Source organism: Candoia aspera, chromosome 7, assembly GCF_035149785.1.
Source record: "Candoia aspera isolate rCanAsp1 chromosome 7, rCanAsp1.hap2, whole genome shotgun sequence".
In the NCBI taxonomy this organism is placed as follows: Eukaryota; Metazoa; Chordata; class Lepidosauria; order Squamata; family Boidae; genus Candoia; species Candoia aspera.
In genome coordinates this window covers 84,174,924-84,201,699 of record NC_086159.1, presented here as the reverse complement: position 1 = coordinate 84,201,699, position 26,776 = coordinate 84,174,924, and the positions used below count along the sequence as shown (strand labels likewise).

Here is a 26,776-nt window from a genome sequence, read left to right as displayed (position 1 = left end):
ACACACTTTACAGATAGTAAAACAAAACTTGGCCCTGTCATGAGACATAAAATCCCATTATTGGAGAGCGGCCACTGGGAGTAAAAAGGCTCTGGGTGGTCTGGAAATCTGGCCAGATGGAGTGTTACTGACTGCAACCGGGCATCTCTCTAACGAGAGCTGGGTAAAAGAACGTGGGTTGGTGTTTCAGGAGTTCTGCCACAGGGGCAAAGTCTTGTGTGAGGAATGGCTGTTGCGAAGGCATTAAACCTTGCCAGGGTTAGGGTTCTTCTGAATTTGGACACTGTTACTTGGCTTCGATCTCCAGATGGCTTGAGAAATGGTAAGTGGCTGCCGAGGACACACCTTTGGGTAGAACGGCTGGTGTGATTGGGCTTCCACATTGTTGGCACACCGTTTAAGGGCTGCCTCTCATGCTCACTTCCCATCACTGTGATTGCATCCAGTGCAGCACCACAGCACTTCAGCTTCTCATGTGATGTCCCGCCCCTGGTTGAGACAAAACTATGATAGCCCAAGGTCTAGGATGCCACATTGCTAGGAAAAGCACAGGGCGTCAAGGTGTAAACACCAGTGTAAGACCAAACCTCCCTCGCAGAATTCTGGGTTTATTGGTCTGGAGCTGGTAAAGGATCCGGGGAGAAATTTCATGACTGTGACAGTGATGGGCTCCCACTTGCAGGTGGCTTCGGATGGCATCTGGTGGGACCACCCAATAGGGGTGGGTTGGTGCATTTCTGCAATGAGAAGGGGATGGGACTGGAGGATCTAACACCCCCTCCAGCTCATACATGCTGCGGTATTTATGATTTGGAACAAGTTATACCAGCTCTATGCAAATAAATGCTATTTTTGCTATGATTACCTTCAAAGCCAATAGCTGTCTGTTTGACAAGTGGAAATGGCTTTGGCAAATCCTGTGTCTTTGCCTGGAGCAGAAATATGACACTTTTTTCAGGTGGCTTTCAAGGGCATGGTTTTTTTTGTGCCAGGCGTATGCTTCTCTCTCTCTCTCTCTCTCTCTCTCTCTCTCTCTCTCCCTCCCTCCCTCTCTCTCCCTCTCCCTCTCCCTCTCCCTCTCTCTCTCTCTCCCTCTCTCCCTCTCTCTCTCTCTCTGTTTCGTTTGTTTCATGTGACTGAAAAACCTGAAGAAACTATTTTCATTATCAGATAAGAGATTCAAACTATGCTTACTACAAGCAACATTAATGTTATTATATTACAACTGATTCTTTCACCAGATTATGATCTGGATCGTCTGGGGGAGAGAATAACAATAAGCTGTACAGGTCTGCGGACACTGATCTGGCAAACACTTAGCAAGGCACAGAATAAAGCTTCTGATTTTGTTTAGTAAAATTAAGGAGTTTCTCCAGAGCTTCGTTTAACAAATGCTGCATCTGTACAATTGCATTTTCCCCCCCACAAAAATGAAAGTTTAAAACTTTACCTATTCTTATATTACAAAGCCTTTTGATGGATGTTTAGTTTAGTTGTGTGTCAAGAGCAATTTCTGTCCAGATTTAGATGAAAAATAGCCATTAAAGTTATTCTGTGCACTTGTAAAAAGTTTGCTTTTAATTTTGGTTGTGGGAAAAGACATTTCAACTTAACTCTGGAATGTCATAAATAAACAAACTAGAGTAATTGCGAATTTAGTCAGTTTCTGTAATTATTACTGTAATACCCACAGGAGAGAGTAAATCTCAGCTCCCACTAGTATTTTCCCTGAACAGCAGGTTCAACTGGGTTTTGCATAATGCTTGTTTTGTTTCTTCTCCAGTGAGGTTTACCGAGTGACAGAAATATTACAGAGGGAGAAATCGAGACTTCTTAAACAATTGGACTTTTTGAGGTAAGAGGAATCCAGAACAGGCTTTAGGGAGTGTGGGGGAGGTCATCTTCCTTTCTGATGAACACGTTCTTTATAGCAGTGTTGTGTAGAGAGGACAAAGCTGTTTGTATAAATAAAAACAGGCTAGGGAATGAATGAACACACACATTTTCCCAGTAAAATAGGAGCATTTGTCATAAAACCTAGGTTGGGTCATTCCAGGTGGGCCAGTGAGACAGAGAGGCCACTGGTGCCTCCATTAATGATGAAAATTAAGTAGCACCTCCCAGCCACAAGCCTCGTCCTTCAAGAAGAGCCCAACCTTCTCCAGAATTGGCTGCTGTCGGGTGAATGGTTCATCCTGCCCCAGTAGTGCCCCTGCGTATCTGGATGAACTTGTATCTGCTAAGTCATGGTACCCATTGCCTGGATGGCTGGGAACTGGTTGCCCTTTGATGTCAGTTAGGTCTGCATTCCAGGATGAACTCTTCCAGCCATTTTATGTAATAATATACTGTAGACACACAAATTCCACTCTTTTATTTAATTATTTAAGCAGGCGCTTGATCCAAGTTAGCCATCCTTCTTTGTTCCTGTCAGAGCTCCTTTAGAGTCCTTGTAAGTCACCAACAGTCACCTTTGAGTGGAAAGAGACAATGCTTGTTCTGTGCAGCCTGGAATTATTTTAAAAAGCAATAGAAATCAGAGTGGAATTTCAAGCAAAGACCTTTGTGTGCTGCCAAGCCAGATTATGTAGCTTCAGCACAACATGCATCCAGAGAACCCACATGTTGGAGTTTCTGCGCAACAAGTAAAATTTGTGACATTGCTACTTTTGAGGGTCTGTGAAAAATTCTGATTTAGCTTCCAGTTACGTTATTCCCCATAGACTGAATTTACAGCCACGTCTCTCACTCGTTCTGCAGTATGCACAGACACTAATTGATGCTCTGTCAGTAGAGGCGGGACCCAGGGAGCAGCCATGCAGTTGAGAGGTGCACTCGGGAATACCGACCATCAATGGAGGATGGAGAGCGGAGAGCAGATGCAAGTTAAGGCAGCTCATAGAATAAATAACTGGCCTCACTATTTCGTCGGAGTTCTGAAGAAAAACACATCCCATTGGCAACTTACCACAAGAACACGGAGTCCACTTGGCCCTGGGGAAGAGACCCTCGCAACAACTTGCACCCCTTTTATGCTTCCAGGAAGCCCAGCACAACAGTCTCATTGCTTCTAGGCCGAATTTTTCAGGGAGATAGTCTTCCTTCCAGGCAGCATCTCTCACCTTTTGTTCCAAGGAGAAAACAGGCCCAAAGAAGGGAGTTGGGTGTCTTTCTCCAACCCCTCCCCCACCTTGCTGGCCTTCTTTGCTCACAGTGGAAGTAAGACAGCAGCAGGGAGAGGGGCCTGGCTTCCCTCTTGCAACTGGCCCTTTGCAGCCAGGCCTTGCCAGGACACTTGCCGGGGAACCACTCCTGAGAAGCTGCTGTCCCAGGAGGGACAGTGCGCTTATTCAGGTTCCTGAGCACAGGACCGATGCACTGGCTGGGGGAGGAAGGGGAGCCTCCTCTCCCCTTCCTCCTCTGTGGGACCAGAGCAGCTGGCCAGATGAGCAGTGGACTCGAGCTGGGGGTGAGTGTGTAATTTTGGATCTGAGGAGGACAGTATTTGGGGAGGCACTTCAGGAACTGAACTGAATATGGAACAAACCAAACTGTTTTCTGACCAGTTTTTTAACAGTTTAATTTGTATAAGGGCAATTCAAGCCCTCATTTCTACTGTGCTTCAGTTGTATTGATGCAGCTGCACATCTAGCAGTGTGAAAATGCCCTTTTCTCCTCAGAACTCTCCAGTTGTCTATGCGTGAAGCCAGAAGCATTCTTCTCTAGGTGCTGGGGGCTGCAGTAGCGCCTTCCTCCCTCCCTTGTCCACTCACCAGCACAAGGCAAGCTGGGAGGCCTCTGTCCCTGCGTAGAGTCGCAAGATGACCCTGGCGGAGATACGCAGGAACCGTCCCCTAGGCAAACGGGGCTGGAGACTTGTTCGAGTCCAGAGCATTGAGATAGCTGTAGGTTCAGACAGATGCCTCCCTAGTTCACTTAACAGTGAGAAGAAGGTGCGGGGGGGGGGGTGCTGCACAGTCAGACTTGCAATATCAGATCGGTATCTGGCACCTACACAGAACACCCCAGGAGATGTTCTTCGAATTCTTCTTGGTGAGATACAGCATGTAAAAACAAGCACTGAGTCCTGCGGTTTTCAACAGCAAGACGGCTGTATGCCATTGGATGTGCAGTTGTCAAAATTGCTGATAACATTCCTCTAACTGCAGAATAGAAAAAATTCCACTGAAGAAATGGCTTGGTCACTGTTCTTGGCTATAGACTATTCACTCATTCGCGGTACAAACTGAGAAAAATGTGAAACAGGACCGAGATTTGGGTTGAACTGGAACTCCCAGTGTGAATACGTCTTTGCTGCACGGTTTATCACAGAACTCATTTTATTTCCAGTTATGTCTTCTTCTACTTGGTTCCACCCGTGATTAGTCGCTCTGTACTCTGCCAGTACGGTAGAAGAAACATACTGAATTCTAGTCTTCAGAACCTAAATTTTAAAATGACATCCCAGAATTTCCCCACAAAACAAAATAGGAATAAAATAGGACAGCATTTCACCAGAATAAATACCCCCAAATTGGGAATGTTTACTGGTAAATGGGGAGTCTTGGAAGATGTCCTTTTATTTTGTTGTTTTTCCTCCCTCCCTTCACTTATAGAGAAAGGAACAAATATCTGAGAGATGAACGTGACATGTGTCTCCAGCAGGTATGTTTGTAGCTTTGTTCATAAAGGATTTTCTAGACGAAGACCTTTGACAAAAACTGTAACTGTAGCTTTAAATTTAAAACTTCAAATTCTGTCAGATTTAGGGATGGTAGGGTCTCTGATACACCGTAGAGTTGGGGGGCCTTAATGTGAGCACGAAATCCCTTGCAGCAGCTGTTACTTTGAATGCTGCTTGTGTGGTTAGGCTCCTGTCCTGACAGCTCCAGTTCTGTGGTAAGGGAATTGAAGTCTAGTTAACTTTCTTGTGAATCGTGAGATTACTAAGATTGTAAGACTCGCTTAATCTCATCAGATCTGTCTTTCTCTTGTTTTATTTATTTAAATTTATAGCACCACCCATCTCACCCCAATGGGGGACTCTGGGCGGTTTACAATAAAAGTAATAATAAAAACATATAAACCTAAATTACAATCGAAAAATATAAATAAGATAATAAATGTAAAATCCAAGAGGAGATGGAATCACAATCAATAGGGGTGCTATGGCTGTCCTAACAAGCAGGAACCACGCCGAGACAAGGAATAGGTCTCTAGTGTTTTATTACTGCTATAGTAGACAGAAAATCCTACCAAACTGAAGAAACGTGAGAAAACCCATACAGATAAACCCCCAAAGTCAAGGCGGGTCTGTTCTGTGTCTCTTTCAGTGACAGCTCAAGTTCTCGCTACTACACATGCGTTTCCCCCCCTGGATAGGGGCCCCCTCCTGCTCACCATCAGTGCTCATGACAATGGCGCCAACCACCCCCAGGTGGAGCTGTTAGCCTCCCCATCCCAAGCAAGGCGGCAGAATCAGGTCTTCAAATTCTTCCGGAAGGCCGGGAGCGAGGAAACCCATCTCAACTCCAGGGGCAAGATATTTCAAAGGGCGGGCGCCACTGCCGAGAAGGCCCGCCTCCTGGACCCTGCTAGATGAAATTCCTTTGCTGATGGGGTCCGTAGCATGTCCTCCCTGCCTAACCGGGTGGGGCGGGTCAATGTCATGGGAATGAGACGGTCCTTCAGGTGACCTGGACCCATGCCATGTAGGGCTTTAAAGGTGATAACCAATACCTTGAATTGGACCCGGAAGCAAACTGGCACCCAATGCAGCTTGCGTAACGGTGTCACATGTGCCGATTTTACAGCACCAACAACTGTCCACGGGGCCGCATTCTGGATCAGCTGAAGCTTCCGGATACTCTTCAAGGGTAGCCCCATGTAGAGGGCGTTGCAATAGTCTATATGGGAGATAACAAGGGCATGAGTGACTGTTTGGAGGGCATCTCGATCCAGGAATGGGCGTAGCTGGCGCACCATCCAAAGATGTACAAAGGCCCTCCTGGCCACAACTTCCACCTGCTCTTCAAGCAGGAGTCATGAGTCCAGGAGGACCCCCAGATTCCCCACTGGTTCCAAATGGGGCAGTGCTACCCCATCCAGAACCAAAGATGACAACTTCCTGGAAGCTGAGGGGCTGTCAATCCACAGCCACTCCGTCTTACCAGGGTTCAGTTGAAGCCTGTTGTTCCCTATCCAGGCCCCCACAGCCCCCAGGCACTTGGAGAGAGGGGAGACCACATAACTTACTTGTAATGATTGCCCCAGCCCCAAATACTCAGACTCACAAGAGGATGCTAAATGAAATCTGATTTATTAGAGTACTAAAAGCAAATACAGAGAAAGCTGAGAATGAGCAAAAGCGCGCCAAATACAAACTTAAACCCTTGCTTCAAACGTATCCCGCCTCCCTCGTAACAGCCCCGCCCGGCACAGGTGCTAGCAATCGTCAGAGTCGCTAGCCTGGGAAAGTAACCTTGAGCGCAGTAGATAACACAAACACATTCCAAAGCAAAGCCAAAATATAAGCGTTCCCATCCTCCCTAGACAAATGAAACACGCATCCAATTAATGACATGCGAAACGTTACGATGCATCAAATACATTGAAACGGCGCACATGACATACCGCCCTCCAAAAATACCCCTAGGGACCTGGTTTAGAGGGATAAGTGGAGTGGAAACGGGCCACTAGAACCGGGGAAGCCACATCTGGTGCAGCGACCCACTCAGGATGAGGGAAATGCTTCCAACGAACTAAATATTGCAAAGTATTGCGAAGGCGTCGAGAGTCCAAAATTTCTTTAACTTCAAAGTGTTGCTGACCATCAATCATGATGGGGGTGGGAGGTGGAGGTTGCCGATGCCAGCGATCAGAAGGAATAGTCGGTTTGAGTAAGCTGCAATGAAAAACAGGGTGTAAGCGTTTCAGGTTATGAGGCAAATCAAGTTTAAAAGTCACAGGGTTGATCTGAGCGACAATTGGGAAAGGACCCACAAACTTAGGTGCAAGTTTCTTTGAAGGTTGTGATGACTTGATAAACTTGGTAGAAAGGTACACTGAGTCCCCAACTTGGAATGCAGGTTGGGGGGCCCGCTTTCGATCAGCATACAATTTATAATCCGCTTGAGCATCAGCCAATGCATTTTGAATCATTGGCCAAGAGTCAGCCAATTGTGTTGACCAATCATCTGTATTGACCGCACCTGCAGGAGGTTGTGGGAGATCAGTGATAGGAACAAAGTCTTTACCCAGAGCCACCCGAAACGGGGTCTGTCCAGTGCTTTGATGCACTGCATTGTTGTAAGCCACTTCAGCAAATGGTAGAAGGTCTACCCAATTGTCCTGCTGATAATTCACAAAAGCGCGCAGGTACTGCTCTAGAGTGGAGTTAACCGCCTCAGTGGCCCCGTCCGTTTGAGGATGCCAAGCCGTGGAGAGGGCTTGCTTCGTGCCTAACAGCTTGAGAAACGCCCGCCAAAATTGAGAGGTAAATTGTGTACCCCTGTCTGAAATCAAGCGGGAGGGACATCCGTGTAGCCTGTACACGTGTACAAGGAATAGGCGGGCTAATTGACGCGCTGACGGAATGGATACGCAGGGAATAAAGTGGGCTTGTTTGGAGAAATAATCTTTGACCACCCAAATGACCGTTTTGCGTTGGCTGGGTGGTAGCTCTACAATAAAATCCATGGAGATTTCTTCCCAAGGGGAAGAGGGGGCTGCTACTGGCTGCAACAGCCCCTGGGGCTTTCCCACCTTGCGCTTGGACATTGCACAAACAGTGCAGGAAGCAATGTAGTCTTTGACATCTTTACGTAATGTGGGCCACCAGAATTGCCTCCGAACGAGATGCAATGTTTTTACAAACCCGAAGTGACCTGCGAGTTTGTCATCGTGTGAACGTGTTAACACGTCTTTACGGAGGCTTTCAGGAACGTAGAGGCGGTCGGACTTCCAAGCGAAGCCTCTGTCAAAAGTAACATTGTCTTTATTCGCAAGCAACCAAGTATCCGTTTTTAATTCTTTTAAAAACTTTTGTTGCAATTGGGAGGGAATTGACAAAGTGCTTGGCTGAGCAGCGCTTGTGGTAGGCGGTTGTTGCGCGCGCGTTTGGCTACGCGTCACAGCTTGCATGCCCAATTGGGGCGCCGACCATAGGGTGCTCACCACATCTGGCGCCGCCCCAGAGTCTTGAGGTTGCCTTGACAAGGCATCAGCCAAGAAGTTCTTTTTCCCTGGAATAAACTTGAACTGAAAATTGAATCGATTGAAAAATTGAGCCCAACGAACCTGTTTAGGGCTCAGTTTTCGAGGGGTACTAAGTGCCTCCAAGTTTTTATGATCAGTCCATACCTCAAAGGGGTGATTAGCCCCTTCCAACAGATGCCGCCAAGCTTCTAATGCAGCTTTCACTGCAAATGCCTCCTTTTCCCAAACATGCCAACGCCTCTCAGTTTCGGAGAACTTGCGGGATAAATATGCACAGGGCTTAAGGCATCCTGCCTCGTCTTTTTGCATCAACAATGCGCCAATAGAATAATCGGAGGCATCAGCCTGTACAACAAAAGGCTTTGAGGGATCAGGGTGTTGTAAAATGGGCTCTTTGACGAAAGCTGCTTTCAGCCGCTCAAACGCCGTTTGACAAGCAGGCGTCCACCTCAACAACGCTCCGGGATTCTTGACTCGTCTAGTATCTCCCACCCCTTTCGTTCGAAGCAGGTCCGTTAGGGGCAAGGCAATCTCAGCGAACCCCCTTATGAATAATCTGTAATAGTTGCTGAACCCCAAGAAACTTTGAAGTTGCCTGCGGGTACGGGGACTCTCCCAGTCCATGATAGCCTGCACCTTGGCAGGGTCCATTTCTATACCTTTATCAGAAATTCTATACCCCAAGTAGTCAATTTGGGTCTGATGAAAGGCACATTTGGATAGCTTTGCATACAATTCAGCAGATCTGAGTTTACACAAGACTTTCTTTACCAGAGCTACATGCTCCTTCATGGTTTCCGTATAAATCAATACGTCATCCAAATACACCAGTACACCTTTAAACAGATGTTCATGCAAAACTTCATTGATTAATTGCATAAATACCCCAGGGGCCCCAGCCAACCCAAACGGCAACACCTTATACTGGAAGGCTCCCAACGGGCAATTGAATGCAGTTTTCCACTCATCACCCTCCTTGATTCGTACACGATAGTAGGCTTCTCTTAAATCCAGTTTAGAGAAGATCTTGCCTTTGGCCAGATGTGACAACATGTCCTTTATCAATGGCAAGGGATATTTGTTGGAAATTGAGACGGCATTTAATCCGCGGAAATCCGTACAAAGTCTCAATGTCCCATCCTTTTTTGGGCGGAAAAGAACCGGCGCCCCCACGGGTGAATTCGCCGGCTCAATGAAGCCGCGCGCCAAATTTTTGTCCACAAATTCCCTCAACAAAGTCAGTTCCTTTTGCGTCATGGAATAAATTTTAGGTTTAGGCAATTGAGTGTTGGGCAACAGTTCTATGGCACAGTCCGTCTTTCGATGGGGGGGCAACTGGTCAGCTTCCTTTTCACCGAATACATCAGCAAACATCCTGTACTCGGCCGGCAAGCCCTCCAGAGGAGAGGCCGGGTAAGGCGGAGTCGCAGCTGCCGCAACCCCCACCATCTCCTCTGGGGCACCCTTACCCTCTGCCGCTTGATAAAACCCATCCCTAAATGTGATGGTCCGGTAGACCCAGTTTATTTGGGGGTTTTGCTGCACCAACCATGGTACCCCCAACACCACCAATGGGCCCCCTACGGGAGCCACGACAAAAGACAACCCTTCCTGGTGACTGCCCAGTTGCAAGGCTACCCGCCCTGTAAAATGGGTGACCGGTTTGCCCCCTGCCATGGACCCATCCAATTGAGTAAATGCGATGGGTCTTTGTAGGGGAAAAGTGGGGAGCTCCAACGCCGCCACCACGTCGGGGTGCATCAGACACCGGGAACACCCCGAATCAATCATGGCCCATACTTCCACCGTCTTGACTTGTGAACCCAATTTCAATTTCACCATGAGTATGCGGTAAGTGCCACTCACCGCTGGAGGCTCGCGCCCGTCTTCTACCACCTGCCCAGCGGCGCCCTTTAGAGCAGGTGGCTGGCGTTTCCCGCCGGTTGCGGGATTTCGGTCTCCCCTTCAATTTCGTAGAACATCACATCGTCTCCCTCGGTCTCAGCCACCGCAGCTTTCTGTTTCCTCGGCAACGCAGGGGACTTCGCCGGCGGTTTTCCGGGCCGTTCCTCCACCTTTGCCTTCGGGCATGCTGCCACTCGATGCCCCTCCTTACCGCATCTCAGGCACAATCCTTTGGCATACCGCTTCTCACGCTCCTCGTCCCAGGGTCGCTGTCCCGGTTTTCCCCCGGTGGTCGATGGGCGGCTGGGCTTCATCTCCCGCCCCGACTTGACAGTCTTCCGCTGGGCAAAGACCTCTTGGGCATGCTCAGCCCTTCCTGCTAGCAGGATCCACTCATACAGCGTGTATGGGTCGTCCCTCCCCAGGGACCAGCGCAGCACCTCGGTATTCAAGCCATCTTTGAAGAGCTCGATAATGGTTGCTTGGGACCAGTCATCCACCTTCCCAGCTAGCGCTTTAAACTCCAAAGCATAATCGGCCACTGATCGGAACCCCTGCTTGAGTTCCTTCAGGGCTCGCTTTGCTCTCTCCTTTGCTAAGGGGTCCTCGAAGTGTTGCTTCAACGCCCAGAGGAACTCCTCGAGATTTTCCAGTTCAGGCGCTTCCGACTGGCACATCTGGACATACCAGTCTGCCGCCCTCCCCTTCAGTTTGATGGCAATGGTGATGATTCTTGCCTTCTCCGATTGGAAAACCGCCCCCCATTCTTCCATATAAGCTTTCGCATTAGTCAGGAAGAACGAGAGTTTGGTCGGGTCCCCATCAAACTTGACAGGGAAGTCTCGCATACCGCCTCCCGCCGGGCTGCGCCCCACCACCGGGGCTGCTGCGCCTGGTGCTTCCCTGACTCGGAGCGGCACGGGGCCCCGGGGCGATCGCCCGGGCGCTGCTGCGATTTCCATCTGGACCGACTGGTCCCCTTCGCGCCTCCGCACCACCCGTCGCCGTTCCGGGGTCAGCCCCTGGGAGGAAGGGGTTGAATGCCTCTGGCTGGATTCTTCCCGGAGCTCTCGCATCGAGGTTACATCCAAGCTCAGCTGTTTCAGAATAGCCTCCAACGAATCCATTTTCGACTCCAGCACTCTGATTCGATCCGGAGTGGGTGAGCCCTCCGTTGGCTGCACCTGCACCACGTTGGGGGATAAAGGGTATCTCTGCCTCCAGGATGGGCCCCCCGCTGCTGTGGCATCTCCTCGGGTCTCATCCCAGGTGAGCAGCTCACCCGGGGAATTCACGGTGGTCTCCGGGGCCGTTTTCAGCCCCCCGGCTTCGCTCTCCGACCCGGAGCTCGCCTCCTCTCTGATGGCGGACAGCTCCCCTCCTTGGGACGGTCGGCCGGACGGCCTCACGGTCGAGTCCGGTTCCCCTTCCTCCATCATCACGATTTCGGGCTCGGTCATCGCGGGCTCTCTCCCTCACAAGTTAGACGCTTGTCTTCCTTGGACAGGGGCCAGCGGAGTTAGGAACTGAGATTCTCAGCTTTATGTAATGATTGCCCCAGCCCCAAATACTCAGACTCACAAGAGGATGCTAAATGAAATCTGATTTATTAGAGTACTAAAAGCAAATACAGAGAAAGCTGAGAATGAGCAAAAGCGCGCCAAATACAAACTTAAACCCTTGCTTCAAACGTATCCCGCCTCCCTCGTAACAGCCCCGCCCGGCACAGGTGCTAGCAATCGTCAGAGTCGCTAGCCTGGGAAAGTAACCTTGAGCGCAGTAGATAACACAAACACATTCCAAAGCAAAGCCAAAATATAAGCGTTCCCATCCTCCCTAGACAAATGAAACACGCATCCAATTAATGACATGCGAAACGTTACGATGCATCAAATACATTGAAACGGCGCACATGACATTACTTCACCCAGGATGGAGATATATAACTGAGTATCATCCACATATTGATGATACCTCATCCCATGGTGATGGATGATCTCACCCAGCAGTTTCATGTAGATGTTGAATAGGAGAGGAGAGAGAACCGAACCCTGCGGCACCCCACAATGGAGGGGTTGAGGGTTGGATCTCTCACTCTCTTTCACCACCGATTGGGAGCGGCCCTGGAGGACGACGGTGAACCAGCGCAAAACTACACTGCCCACCCCCAACCCCCTGAGCCACCCCGAAAGGATACCATGGTCAATGATATCGAAAGCCCCTGAGAGGTCCAAGAGAGCCAGGATGGATGCACTCCCTCCATCCCGCTCCTGCCAGAGATTATAAGTGCAACCAATGCAGTCTCTGTCCCATATCCCGGCCTGAAACCTGACTGAAAGGGGTCCAGATAATCCGTTTCCTCCAGAATCCTCTGGAGCTGCAACACAACCACTTGCTGGAAGGCGGGAGACAGGGTGAAAATTGCCCAGTATAGGAGGGTCCAGGGAGGGCTTCTTGAGGGGGTGCACTAGCATCTCCTTAAAGGCAGCCGGAAACACCCCCTCCCTCAAGGATGCATTAACCATCGCCTGGACCCAAGCACAAGTCACCTCCCAGGCTGATTTTACCAGCCAAGAAGGACATGGGTCAAGGTGGCATGTTCACAATCTGGAGGATCCTGTCCACTTCCTGAGGCCCAACAGGATCAAACTGTTCCCAGATAACGGTAAGTATGCTCCCTTGGCATCTCCCCAGACTCCGCTTCCCACTTACAGTCCAACTTAGAATGAATCTGAGCGATTTTATCCTGCAGATGCTCCGAAACCCTTCCGAACGGCCCTGTAAGTGGGTCACTGAGTCTACCTGACCCAGAAGAGATCAAGCTATCTTAAACAGGGCTGTCGGGCAACATTCTGCGGACACAACAAGAGCAGAGAAATACTTGTGTTTCGCTGCTCTGACCGCCACAAAGTAGGCCTTAATAGCGGCTCTAGCTTGTGTTCGGTCAGATTCAGTCTTCGTCTTTCTCCATTTAATGCCTTTAGACAGCACATATGAAATGCAATGGGAGAGAGGAAATGTGCCGTTCTCTTGTGCAGATACCCCACCACTCAGAAGTTCCAAAGTGTCTGTGCCCATGACTTGAGGCTGGATATTTCACCCTGGTCTTACCCTAATGGAATGTCCGTTGCCTAATCAATGGCCCAAAGGGAGAGGAAGGGTCCTGTAGAAGCTGATGGACACTGGAGGTAGAGCCCAGTCTGTTGAAAGTTCTCACATGTTACATGCTACCAAAATGTGACCACCATGCTTTTTCATTCCTTAAAAGGTATATAAACAAGCATATCTGTATGGTTTTGACATGCCAGCATTGCATCTGTTGTTTTATTAAGTATATCTTGACATTTTAAAACAATATTTCTCCAGAAATACAGGAATGTTGCACCTGTCAGTTGGAAGCAAAGGTCAGGCTCAGTTATTGGCAAATATATTGAGAGAAAAAGTTCCCTGAAGAGGTAAGCCTTCCACTGTGTCTTCAGCGTATTATTTGTTTTTCAGGCAAGTTACAGCATAGGATAGTCATCACAAGAAACAGTGCTTTGCTTAACTATTTATTTCCTGGGTATATTTCAAATCTCCAACTACATCTTTGTTTCCTGTCTTTAGCTGTGGGTCAGAATTTATTTGGGAACCAAAAACAGTCCTTCTTTGAAGGAACTGAAAGCTTTCTATGTAGGCTGTAAAAATTGGTGCCTTTAGTGGAAGTTGGGAGTCACAGAGCCCAAGCACTTGTACTGAACTAGCCTGGATCCTTAAGAGAATTTGGGTGGACAGTTTCATTTTTTGCACTGATCATGTTTTTGAAATTTTCCATAAAGAACAAAAGGCTAAAAATATTGTGGATGGACTTATTTCACAGCAATGCACTATACTGAAGGGAACAAGACAAGACGCCTTCTCTCTCTTTTTATTAGCATTAGAACCCTTGGCAATCCAGATACATCAAGAAAAAAGATTAAACTAGCTGCTCAAGAACATAAATTGAAATTATTTACTGGTGATACTGTACTAGCAATTGCTCAACCAAGAATCTCTTTAATAACGTTGATGGAATGTATACCACAGTATGGCTTGATGTCAGGTTATCAAATTAATAAAGAGAAAAAACAGATGTTGACAGAACATGAAAAGTAATTTATGTATCAAGTAACTGGCTTTAATATTGTTAAAAAGGTTAAATATTTAGGAATCTTTTTGACAAGTAATAAGGATTTATTCAAGAACAATTATTACCAACTTGGAAGCATAAAATGACAGATATTTCTAGATGGAAGAAATTCCAGCAGTCAAGAATATTTTACCAAGACTGAATTTTCTTTTTCAAATTATTTAAGTCTGTATTGAGAATAAGGTATTAAACAACTGTTACAGACAGGAAATGAATTCCATGTGGTCTAACAAAAGGCCAACAAATTCAAGAACTTGCAAGATTCAAAGGAACGAGGTGGCCTAGCTGCTCCAAAGTTCAGACTGTACTATCACATGAGCTGTCTAACATGGATTTCAGAATGAATTTTTACTTCCTTATGGTTCCATTATCTTAAGGGATAATGGTAAGGGGTAGATTTTTCACAGGGACTAGATTTATGTATTTGTGTTGATATACACAGAAACAAAAAATTTTCAAGACTGTCTAATATTAAGCAATTTATTGAATGTTTGGGACAGATAAAGGAAAAGATAAGTCCAGACTTCTCACCTCTTGCTTCCTTACTGAATGTCTACTTTTATTATTAAGAAAGCACTAAGAAATTTGTTCAATGGAGAGACAATCTGATTAGATTACAAAAGTTTATTATTAACAGGACAAAATTAAGATCTCTCAAGTCTTTTGCTCTTCCGTACTCAGTTGGTCCAATACTGTCAAAAAAGCAGGACAGCAAAAAGGATTACAGAAACAAGGAGGAATTTTGAGGACTTTGAAATTCTTATAAACCCATAACACTGAACATTTGTGGGCCACAATTTATAATCAATAAATGAAATACGATTCAGAACCTGAACAAGCAAAAATACTGTATGATTAAATAAATGCAAAATTTGAATAGTTATAGAGATGGAACAATGGGAATTTCAGTAGAAAAAGAATATGAAGTTCATCTCAAACATTATATTTAGAGAGAACTGGTATTGTATCACTGGTCCATTACTACAGTCATGATTGCTATGAGTAGCTTTTTCCCCCCGAAAGGCTGGATAAGCAATGAATAGATTGGATCTTTCTTCCATATGTGGTGGCAGTATGGGAAAGCGCAACAATATTGGAAATTATTTCACCGAAGAAAGTAACAAATTTTGAAAGTCTTAATTCCATTTCAACCTGAGATGCTTTTATTAAACACTAAACCACGCATTTCTTCAAAATACACTGAACTGTATATGATAACAGTTGCAAGGATTTTATATGCTTTTTATTGGAAAAGGTCTCTGATCCCCTCTGCAGGAATGGTTAATTAAACTGAGAATATGCTTCAATATCTAAAATAACTTAATATCTAAAAAGTAAATGTGATGTACAATTTGGTGTTGGATTACAATTCTATATGTGGAATTGTGCTACATCTTGACTTTGGGTTCTAAAGTTTATATTTTAGTCTGACATACAATCTACACATTATTTATTGTATTCCTTCAATATACTGTTCGTTATTTATAGCTTTTTCCTCTTACTGCTTTCCAACTATTAACCAACTATTTTTACAATTTCATAGAGATATCTCTCGATTAGAAATTAGATATGAAATGTCTTATAGTACTGTAAGATGTTAACGGTGTATTAGAATATATTAACCATATTATATTTTCAATCTGGTGGTTATTTGCAATTTGTTGACTATCCACCCATATTCTATTGCTCATACTGTTTTTTTTCTTCCTTTGTATATTCTCTATATTCTTTCAATGTGTATTTATATCAGTATTATTTCTTTTCCTTTTCTTTTTTGAAATGATAATAAATTAAAAAGAATTTTAAAAGAGAATTTTTCTGAGAATTAAATTTAATTTGAAAGTTAAGTTCTAAATATAAAGTCATATGGCAAGAGTTTCAGATTCTCATATTTTCTGAAATTTCCTAAACAGATGAATTGCTCAGTCATAGACATCTTTCCAGAAATGAACCAATGGTTATAGGAGTGAAGTGATGGTGAGAAGCAAATTTGTTCAAAAACATACTAAATCAAATATGACTATATTGATTGGCAACTAATTGTTGTGTTTATTGAAATCAAGGATGAAAAGTAATTTTGAATAGACTGGAAATGCCGACTTTCAAATGTTTGAGTATTCTTCAGATATTTTCAAAATGTGTATTTACTGAATATTCATCAACTCTGCTTGAGCTCAAGTGTGAAAAATATGGACCCAAATTCAGATTTCCACTAGATTATAAATTACTGAGTTGTATGTTTTTTCCTAATAACTTCAGCCAGTCTTCAGAAGATGACACGCTTAGCACATCCCAAAGAAGAAATTCCCTGAGTTTGAATGTGGATCTTTCGTTAGATTCTGAGCCCCACGAGGTGGAGGGTCTAATTCAGAGAAAGCACTTCAGAAGGATAATATCCATTGAAGAAGACCACCTGCCACAGCTGCTCAACAGGACAGAGAGGCAACTCATCCAGTGGACCAAAGAAGAGGAAGATGTCTCACTTGGACCAGAAGTGAGGGGAGCCCAGGGGCACTCACAGCCTGAACAGCTCCATGCCTCTCCCAGGGAAGAGCCAGTAGGGAAAGAAACACTGACAGATGTAAGGAGCAATTTTATTTTGGATGAAGTGCATTTTGGCAAAATTAATAGGCTTCTAAAAAATCCTGATAAGATTATACCAATCTGGGCTGTGTGGCAAAAAAGCAAGTCGACAGCAGTATACTAGCTCTTTCATTATTCATTAAGGATAAAATTTAGTAAATATTTTGGTCACTCTTGTAAAAAAGTCTTCAGCCACTTAGCTTCCAACAATCAGCTTTATCGTTTTTTTTCCCTGACATACCTGGAAATATGTAAAGAAATGTGCTTTCAGTCTAAGGTTGCATTAATATTATAAAGATGTAAAATGAAAAATGAAAAATGTGGAAGCATAAATCTTTTGCTTCTATTCAAACAAAAAGAATTTTAAAAATGGGAATTGAAATTATCAAGAGAGCACCAGTGAGACTTTTTATACTTTTGAGTCAGATGTAGTCTTATTTCCAATCCATATTAATTCACCATTTGTACAATTTTTGCATTTATCTTTGGTGTAACAAAACATTATTATTTATAGATGTAGTTTTCACAAAATACATATTGTTAGTATGCAGTTTGAATTTAGAATTGTAATAAACTTGAGGAATTATCTGCAGAATTACATGTTCTGAGAAGGGCAAATATGATCGCTTAAAAATATGGATCACATGAAAGTTTGGCTTTGGTGTCTTTTTCTCAGAGGTGGCATTTGGATGAATATAACTGCTATTATCCAATTATTATTTAAATTCATTAACCATTAATCCAATTAAAAACAAAACAGCTCAGCAGGCGTGTCTTGTTTTAAACAAGAACATCCATAGTCTTCCTGCTGCAGGTAAGGGTTAAAACTATATTGTATTGTTTTAACTTTTAATGTCATCATGATTATCAATCATCATCTCATTAATGCTATATAAGCTGCCTTGGAAATGTAATTTTCCATTGCCGGATAAAATTGGTAGCAAGTAACTAACTAATGTGTTTTTACCTTAGATTATAATTGGTCAACTTAGTCTGGATAGTTTAAAAGAACTACATCGCCATCCGTTATTTACACAATCCATTCTGTTTATCGTATGCCTAACATGCAACACTAAACACCTAATATTTGTGCTTGTGTGAAGGATGAAGCATTGTGCATGGCTCCAGATCGCATATTCAAGATAGTTCTGGTAGGCAATTCAAATGTGGGGAAGACTTCATTTTTAAAGCAGTTATGTGAAGACCATTTTTCTCCAGGCACGGCTGCTACAGTGGGTAAGTAAATGAGGCCAGAGGAAACACTTCACGGTCACATCACCCCAGGTGCCTGGAATTTGGTACCTGCCAGCATCCCCAGATAAATCCTGTGAACGCCTTCTTGCTTTATTAAGCTCAAGAAGACAATAGTAACAATAAAAAAACACAAATGTCTGGATAGATAAATTTAAGAGGCTGCCAAACCCTCTGGTTTAATTTTTTTTTTTATAATAATTTTTACTAAATGTTTTAGTTATAACAGCCGTGAGGTGGGAGGCTAAAGATGGGGCTGTACTTAGTGTGGGAATGGGTTGGCAGAACAGTGATGATTCTCTTAACTGGGTATACCAGCAACCATCAAAATCTCTTAGTGGTTTTCAGTTTTAAAATGTTTAAATTGAGCTATTAAAAACAATTAAAATAGCAATTAGCAAAACATTCCAGTACAAAAGTACGTCTTTCCAGACTGCCTGAAGAGAGGGAGGAGGATTGAGTCCCACGGGAAATGCGAGCCCTGGAATGTGCCTGAAGGGCTTGGTGGCCTCTGACATCTGCTGCCGATTCCAAATAATGATAAAAATTTAGTCCAAGCCAAGTTGTTCCCATCTCTGTGGAGCTCCAGCCTGGTTCGCTCTGTCTGGGACACCTTGACCAATGGGATACAGAACAATTTGCTCGGCCATGCCAAGGCCTGCTCCTCCATGGCAGCAAGCAGGGCACCAGCTACTTTCTTTCTGACCCTCTGCCGTCCAGCTCCCCTTCCTCCCAGAGAATAAGATGCAGTTGAGAAAATGTGCCAAGAAGAGACAATTGGAGCTGTTGTCTCCTACAGGGGTGGATTACTGCATGAAAACCATGACCCTGGATAGCAGCCAGGTGGTGCTGCAGCTTTGGGACACCGCTGGGCAAGAAAGGTAATCCAAGACCTCCTTATCTGCTGGCTGAGTTCTTGATGGCAGAAAGTTGTAGTTGTATGTTGTAGTTCAGCTCAATTCCTGTGGAACTGTCCAGAGTCCCTCCGTTGGGAGGGAGATGGGTAAATAAATAAAGGTGTGTTAGTCCTCAAGGTAGACCAGGCTAGGAAACCAATGCCATGTAAGTCAGGATCTCTTGTTGTAACAACTACGATAACAGAATCTTGGAAGTCTGAATGTGCTTCCCCCTCCCTCCCTCTATCTTCATGTCAACTGGTGGGGTGGGGGAGCTTATCTGAGATGTTTTCTCAAGTTACTTCCATGGCTCACCCTCAGGTCCCTTTTATTTGTCTGACCACTGCCTTGGTAGTGGCTCTTCCTCCTGTCTTCAAGGCCATTCCCTCTGCCCTCTGCAAGGAGGTGTTACTTTCAGAACCAGCTTTGTTTTTTTTAAAGCCAGGATCCAGATGGAGTTTTCTGCCCTTCAGCTTTTTATAAGAATTAGCTACTAGGACATAAATTTACAAATTCAACTACTGTGCCAGGAGTCACGGTTAAAGACGTATCTATGAAAGAAGTGCTCTGATGGAGAAGCTCTTTCTTAACAGCTTCTTACTGGCAAATCCATCTAAAGACCCTTCTGAGTCTGAGTGCACCTTAAATCTTAGAAATTCAATTTTGTTATAGGTGTTATTTTTTTTAGCTGCTATTTCACTGTTGATAATAGAGCCAGTTTGGTCTAGGGGCTGAGGTTCTGGGCTAGAAACCAGGAGTCTGTGAGTTCTAGTCCCGCCTGAGGCATGAAAGCCGGCTGGGTGGTCTTGGGCCAGTCACCTTCTCTCAGCCCAAAAGCCAATCAGGCGTGGTATGAGAGTTCTAGTCCCGCCTTAGGCACAAAAGCCGGCTGGGTGATCTTGGACCAGTCACTCCCTCTCAGCCCAACTCGGTGCAACGTAGACTAGCCTCCTCGTGGTGCACCCCAGGCGTGACTTGTCACGGCTAAATAGTCTGCACATCTGGCTGCTAGACCTCACAAGGATTTCCCAGCAAGAAAAAGCAGCATGAACACCGAACTGCTATGCCATACGATAAAAAAAAACCTGTTGATAATTACAGAGCAATAAAGAAAGGAAAGCGAATTCTGACTGAATGTTAAAAAAAAAAAACCTTTCTCAAGAGTAAGAGCAATTTGAACCAATAACCTAGAGAGTTGGTGGGCTCCCTTTGCTAAGTGTGTTCAGGCACAGACTAGACCATCCCAGGCCTGGAATGCTTTCTTAATTTGGACTGAGTTTGGACTGAGCAGGGAAAGCTGGGTTCGATGGCTCCTTTGTGTTTTGATTCTGTGAAATAATTGATTCCCAGGTATCGCAGCATCACTAAGCAGTTCTTCCGAAAAGCTGACGGTGTTGTTGTGATGTATGACATAACGGCACGAGACACCTTTGTGGCTGTAAAGCAATGGTTGGTGAGCATAGAGGCAAGTCTGATTTGATTTAAGGGCTCCAGCATGGTATATTTTTTCCCCGGTGGCGACAGGTTCCATGGATGGATGGGTGGATTGACTGACTGACTGATTACACTGGGTTACGTTTTTATCCTGCTCTCACAGAAGACTCAAAGCCATGATATAACGATGTAATATAATGATGTACAAAGCAGTGATGTAACGCTAAAGCCTATCGACACTGTACAATCAGGTTAAAATATATCGCTAAAGGCCGACTGCTAGAAACCCAGTGCCTGTTCTTCTCTGCTTCTGTTTTCTTCTTGCCCCAGGAGCTTTCTTTTTCCTCCTCTGTGGCACACTTTCCCGCTTCTTGCTGTTCAGCAGGCCAGCAGAGTTTGTTCTTCTACCTGCTCTGAGAGAGATTTCAAAGTCACCCCATAAAAATATTGCAAGACTCATGTGCCACTGATGTTGCAGCGTACAGAGGCTGTGAGCACCTCAGAGAAAGCAGGCAGGACAGAGGGCCCATCCTGCCCCTTGGGGACAAGCTGCAACCAAGGGGGTCATCCTTCAGGCCCCTACCCCCTTCCCAGGAGTGGGGTCCCCTAGCCAGCCCCCTCAGGCTGCATATACTCTATTGGGTAACTGGAGAACTCCTGGTGAGCTACCCTGGGATTTAGAAGATTGGCCGGTCACTCAACTGCTTCCCTCCTGCCTCCATCTCCTTCAGTATTATTTGTATATGGAGGAGTGACAGGGTAATAGCAAGCTTGTGCAGAGACACCACCTGCCTTTCTTTAAAGCTCCAAAGTCCTGAATGCTTGCAAGCCTGCAGGAAAACCTAGATCCAACTTCTAATCATTTTGCAGAAATTGTGTCTTTGCTCAAATCTGTCATGAGTTCTGATGGTGAGCAGGAGGGGGCCCCTATCCAGGGGGGAAAATGCATGCGTAGTTTAGAGACTTTGAGCTGTCATTCAAAGAGACCCAGAACAGACCCACCTTGACTCTGGGGTTTATCTGTCTGGGTTTTCCCACGCTTCTTCAGTTTGGTAGGATTTCCTGTCTACTTTAGCAGTAATAAAACACTAGAGACTTCTTCCTCGTCTTGGCGTGGTTCTTGCTTAATCAGGACAAAATCTGACCCTTGATGCAGCAGAGGAGGGGCACATCCAGCGCACCCCGGAGGCCACACAGTGCTTCCTCCCTACCTCTCCGTAGCCTCTCATGATTGAGAGCTGAAGCCAAGAGGGAGCTACCTTGTGCAGAGGATTTGGGCTGGGGCTGGGCTGGGCTCCTCACCCTTGGTGACAGGGCTGTATCCTTTCCTTCTCCTTGCCAATCCCCATTCTTAGAAAAGGTCCTGAGGAAATACTGCTGCAAAGGAGGCCCAACAGTTGGCCCAAGGCAAAACATCCCAGAGACTGAGTAATTTTTCAGCTGCTGGCAGAGGATGAAGATGTGTACAATTAGCCCAGTAACCTTTTCTGTAATAGATAGATCCTGCTTACCCAGAAACACTGACTGACAATCATAATGGCAAACATTTTGTTATATAAAAAACTAACATATATTTTACTGTTTTGAAATGTCTCTTTCCCACCTACTGCCCACAGATTGCCTTAGGCCTGTGCAAAACCTCAGCTTCCAAGCTGGTGACTTTGGCCCGTGTTTTTGAAGCCATCCAGCCTGGAAGACCTTGGGCACTCGGTGAGGGAACTCCAGGCTCCAAGACATCTTTGGCACAGCATTTGCCCATGGCAACTGGCCTGGAAGCCCTTTGGCTGATGCGGTGGGGAGAGAGAAGGCCCCTCCCAACCTTCACCCCTGGGGAAAGTTTTGTGGGAGAAGGCTGGGAAGAGCGGTGAATCGGGAGGAGAGAGGCAACCCCGTTTTGCTTTGCTTTGCTCTTAGACCCCCGTTGCCTCACGGAGCAGCTTCAAAGGAAGTTTCATCCAAAACCTTGCTGAAGGCATCCCTTTCAAGCTTTGCATGTCCATCCTAAGCCAAAACACCTTGTTAAGGCAAGTTGCGGCTGCACAGCTGCACAGCCTGTATTTTAGTTGCTGGGATGGGAATGCCAGACCGTTTCATCCAGACCAGGATAGCAAAGTCCACCTTCTAACTAGAAAGGCTGGGAGAGATTCTAAATGTTGAAGTAGTTTTTGAAACCAAAACAAAAATACTTGATAATGGAGTTACAGTGCTTAGCTTTAATTTTTCCTCCTCAATTCAAAACTCAGTTTTTCATAATGTAATTCAGTGCCTGCCTACAGCCTAATAAATGTTTCTGTTTGTCGATTTGTGGACTGCTTCTTAGTATTTTCCTGCAGGAAAATTCTCTCTGCTTGAACTGCTTTTCCTTTTTTCCTAGGAGGCAACTGGGGAGAACATTCCCCTCCTTTTGCTTGGTAATAAAATTGATAAGGAGAAAGAGCGAGAAGTTCCTAATGGATTGGGGAAGCATCTAGCCGAGGTACAGTAAGGAGGGAGACTGTTCTTAAGCACTGGACAGTTAATCAAGAAATAAAATACATATTCCATTAGTTCATAGTCCTGGAAGCAACTTGCCAGAGAATTTATACAATGAATACCTTCCTTCCATTACTTAAAGTTACTGATACTCTTAGAACTATGGAACCCCACTAGTTCTGGGATTGGCCTGAGTGCATGTGCTTATTCTGCTACATCTTGTTTTTGCCAGTTGTGGGGAAAAAAACCCTTTGAGTCAGTAACTTGTGTCAACAGAAGCACCAGGAGCTGTTTCATTTAGTGCCCACTGAGCTGTGAACTTCCTGATAAGGGAATTTGGAGGCCTGGCTCCCTTGCCATCTAGTTTGGAGCAGATTCTCTGGTTACCAGAAGTCACTACAAGTGCAGATGTAGGTTGGCCCCGCTTTGCTTGCTCGGCCACAGTGCTGGGTCGTGCTTGATTTCTTGGGTGGGGAAGCCCCAAGGCTCCCTAGAGTCTCACTGCTAAAATTCAGCAGCTGGTGAAAAATGGTAAGCAAAATAGGAGTAGCAGCCCTCTGTGCGGTTGGCTGGAGTTAATCTGTTGTCTGTCATTTTAGGGAGTCACGACAGTACAAAGTCACAGTGTGAAATTATGGGGTGGAAAAAGTTGTTGCTGTTTTCAAAGGATGCTCTCCCCCCCCCAAGGTTATTTCCTATGTCTGTTCACGGGGGAGGGGGAGAAGGTTCTGTAGAGTGGTTGCCACAGTAACCAAGCTCTGTGGGACGTGCCCAACCCCAGTTGTAACAATGGGAGCAATGATGCGGGTCCATCAGGAAGCGAGACTTGTCTTCAGTGTCTTGGATTTGCATTCGGTAGGTCTTTAGGCCAGCCCTTACAACATGGCCCTGCAAATTTAAAAGATGGAGCCCACTTCCTATCTTGCAAAGTGAGAAAGGAAGAGCAAGCCACGCAGAGGACCCAGACCATGATGAAGCAGTAAGGAAAATTGCCACCCTCTTCTTTCTGAGGTTTGGCACCACGTTCTCAGCCCCATCCATACTTGTTTCAAGGCAGGAGGTGGCAGAAAGGGGGCATAGGTGAAACATTAAGGTGGGTTCTCAGATGTTGCGCTGTCATGACTCCCTGAAGTGATCAATGAATTTCTGTGCCAGATTTTAATTTATTGAATTCATGCAATTTGCCAGAGACAGCAACTTCCAGGGTTGTTACTTTCCTTTGGATGAAATTTGCAGAATATAATTTAGAAAGCACAATAAGAATATTTTCATATCTGTAGGTTTATTCTCAGTTTGGGGGTTTCAGAGGTTGTATTATAGTGAAGTCCAGTTTATTCTTCAAATAGGATACTTTTCCCAGAGTTCTCAAGCAACAGATGAGCAAAAGGATGGTCAGTGGAACTTGAAAAAGGGGATTGCACAACCCCTCTAATTGTCTCATCAATCTAGTTCTACCCTGAGGAGGTGGCAGAGCACGAATTCATTTGGTACATTTTCCACATTTGAATTTTAGGGGCCAAATGGTGTATTTTGTTCTGGTTCTTACGTCGCTGCTGGAAAACTGCTATTGGGAATCTTTTAATTTTAGACCATCTTTTTTCTCTTCTCTATTCTAGGATTACAGTTTAATTTTTTATGAATGCAGTGCCTTGACAGGTGAGAATACCATGGCATCTATATTGCACTTGGCCAGGTAAGAAACAGGACATTAGTCAAGTAAGTGCCAGAAAGCGCGGAAAAAGCCACCCCCCTTGCGAATGGGACTTTGGGGCGGGGACGCAGAACAAAGCGGCAGGCCAGGTGTGCCCTTTGTGCAGCGACAAGCACCTTCAGCTGCCTTGGTTCTAATTGGTTCTTCCCTTGTGTCAGTTTATTCATCTGATTGAGTAAATTCTGTCTTTAGTTAGATACATTCCAGCTTTAGCTAAGAAGCTGAGACATTTCCCTAATTTCTGTGTTACCAGTAAGATGCCGATTTCTAGTTTGTCCTGTGTTTGATTCAGAGCCTCAGGTAGTTGTTTGTTGTGTCTTACGGAATTGCCGTTCTTTTCCCTTTGTGAAGCTGACGGGGGCCATTTGGGGTCAGGCAGCCAATCAAGAAAGGCATCCCGACTTACCTGCACGGAACATCCATCTCAGGAAGGGCTTTTCTACATCCCCAACCCCTGGCAAGGGAGGCCCTGCCCTTCTGAGGGCCAGGCATGGCCTTCTTGTGGCTGCCTCTCCTTTCTGTTCACCACAGTGCTGCCTGCACTCACTCTGGCCGCAGTCGCAGGAAGTATGTTGATGCCCAAATGCTCCAGCCCATGATGGATGGATGGAAGGATGGATGGATGGATGGATGGATGGATGGATGGATGGATGGAAGGAAGGAAGGAAGGAAGGAAGGAAGGAAGGGGGAAGCTCAATGTTCCTGCAAATGTTGTCCCCTGTATCACGTTAGGTGGGGATGGGGAATTTGGTTGTTTTCATTCATTACCGCAAAAGAAATTTAAAAATTTAAAATCCAAGTGCACCTAAATTCCATGAAGCAGTTTCTGCCAGGCAGGAACGTTTCTGATTTTAAACTTCCCTTGTGTAAATTTTCTCACAAGCAACAAAGTGCAGCCTCATATTCCAGCATCTGTCAGGTCCTTACGGGGCGTGGCGCCACATCCATCTCCACAGGTCTGGTGGGAGAACGGAAGCAGAGCTATACCCCAGCTCCACAGATCGGGCTGGGCAGGGGATAGGCCAGGCCTGCACCAGCAGGTTGTGTCACGTGGATGGCCTTTTCTGAGCCTTTCACAGTGGCTCCTCAGGACAGATACACGGCAGGTGGAGCTCTCAGTACAGCAGGAGGGGGTCTGGATGAGTTCTTAGCACGCACAGGAAAAGCCTTTCTGTCATTTTCTACTTTAGACTTACTCGTTCATAATTAATTGGTGGAATTGCTTCTCTCGGACGGCTGCGGCGTTCATGGGATACGTGCCTGGGCGTCACCATGAGCCACAGTCTTGTGGTGTTTCTGCATCAAAGGCAACCTGTCTCCTAGTTTAAAATGCTGGAGAAAAGCGAGGTCTTCATGCAGTCTCCCAAGAGGCATATAGACAGCTGCTCCTGGAAACAGGAATAGAATAGATGGCCCCGTTTGGAAAACCAACAATTCCCCCCACTTCCTTTTGTCTCCCATAGGATTTTAAAAGAGCAGGAAGACAATGTGAAGGAAAAAACTGTTCAGCTGCATCAATTGCCTGAGAAAGCAACTTGTTGTTCCAGGCAATAAAGATCATATAGAACCACCTTTAATAAATGAACACAATCATTGCCTTTTTTCCTATACTACAGTGTCCTGGGTTGTGTTGCCAGGGGTTCTGTTTATGGCTCGCACAGGACCGTGAGTAATTTTTGCATGTAGTTCTATTGCAACAACAACTCTTGGATGCAAATAAGACGATTGCTAATCAGTTGTCCTAAGAGCACCGCCTCAGGCTGGAGAAAGAATCAGGAGCGTGTGACCATCACAGAAAACTGCAACCTGTCTTCGCTTCCCATCAATAAGGTTTCATACATGTGCAGTGTAATGTGTGGTAACCTCACCTGCCACCCAACAACGGAATTAGCTGCTACTTAGAAAGGCAGTGGAGCCTGAGCCGGAAACATACAACCTGCTTTGCCACCCTAAATATCTAGGGAGAAAGGAAGATATGCGGGGGAACCCCTGCATCCAGATTTCACAAGACTCTGACCTGTTTAGACCACACCAGGAGGATTCTGTGTGTGTTGGGTCATGGCAACTGGATTTCTTGCTTTTTGGTAGAAACGCTTCGCTGCTTGTCCAAGCAGTTTCTTCAGTCTGGGCAAAGGTTGG

The 26,776-nt window shown here is 45.5% G+C and overlaps 1 protein-coding gene across 1 annotated transcript in view; it reads left to right on the top strand.

Annotated features, from left to right (window-relative positions):
- CRACR2A (calcium release activated channel regulator 2A) overlaps positions 1–26,245 on the top strand; it is a 60,375-nt gene extending 34,130 nt beyond the window's left edge. Inside the window, exons 8-17 of the mRNA XM_063308385.1 lie at positions 1,784–1,855; positions 4,617–4,665; positions 13,489–13,577; positions 16,550–16,871; positions 17,977–18,109; positions 18,924–19,005; positions 20,371–20,485; positions 22,829–22,930; positions 24,543–24,619; positions 26,101–26,245. Of these exons, the coding sequence (XP_063164455.1) occupies positions 1,784–1,855; positions 4,617–4,665; positions 13,489–13,577; positions 16,550–16,871; positions 17,977–18,109; positions 18,924–19,005; positions 20,371–20,485; positions 22,829–22,930; positions 24,543–24,619; positions 26,101–26,191 (1,132 nt within the window). The 3' untranslated portion in view covers positions 26,192–26,245. The remainder of the gene's footprint in view (positions 1–1,783; positions 1,856–4,616; positions 4,666–13,488; positions 13,578–16,549; positions 16,872–17,976; positions 18,110–18,923; positions 19,006–20,370; positions 20,486–22,828; positions 22,931–24,542; positions 24,620–26,100) is intronic.
- Positions 26,246–26,776: the final 531 nt, after the last annotated feature.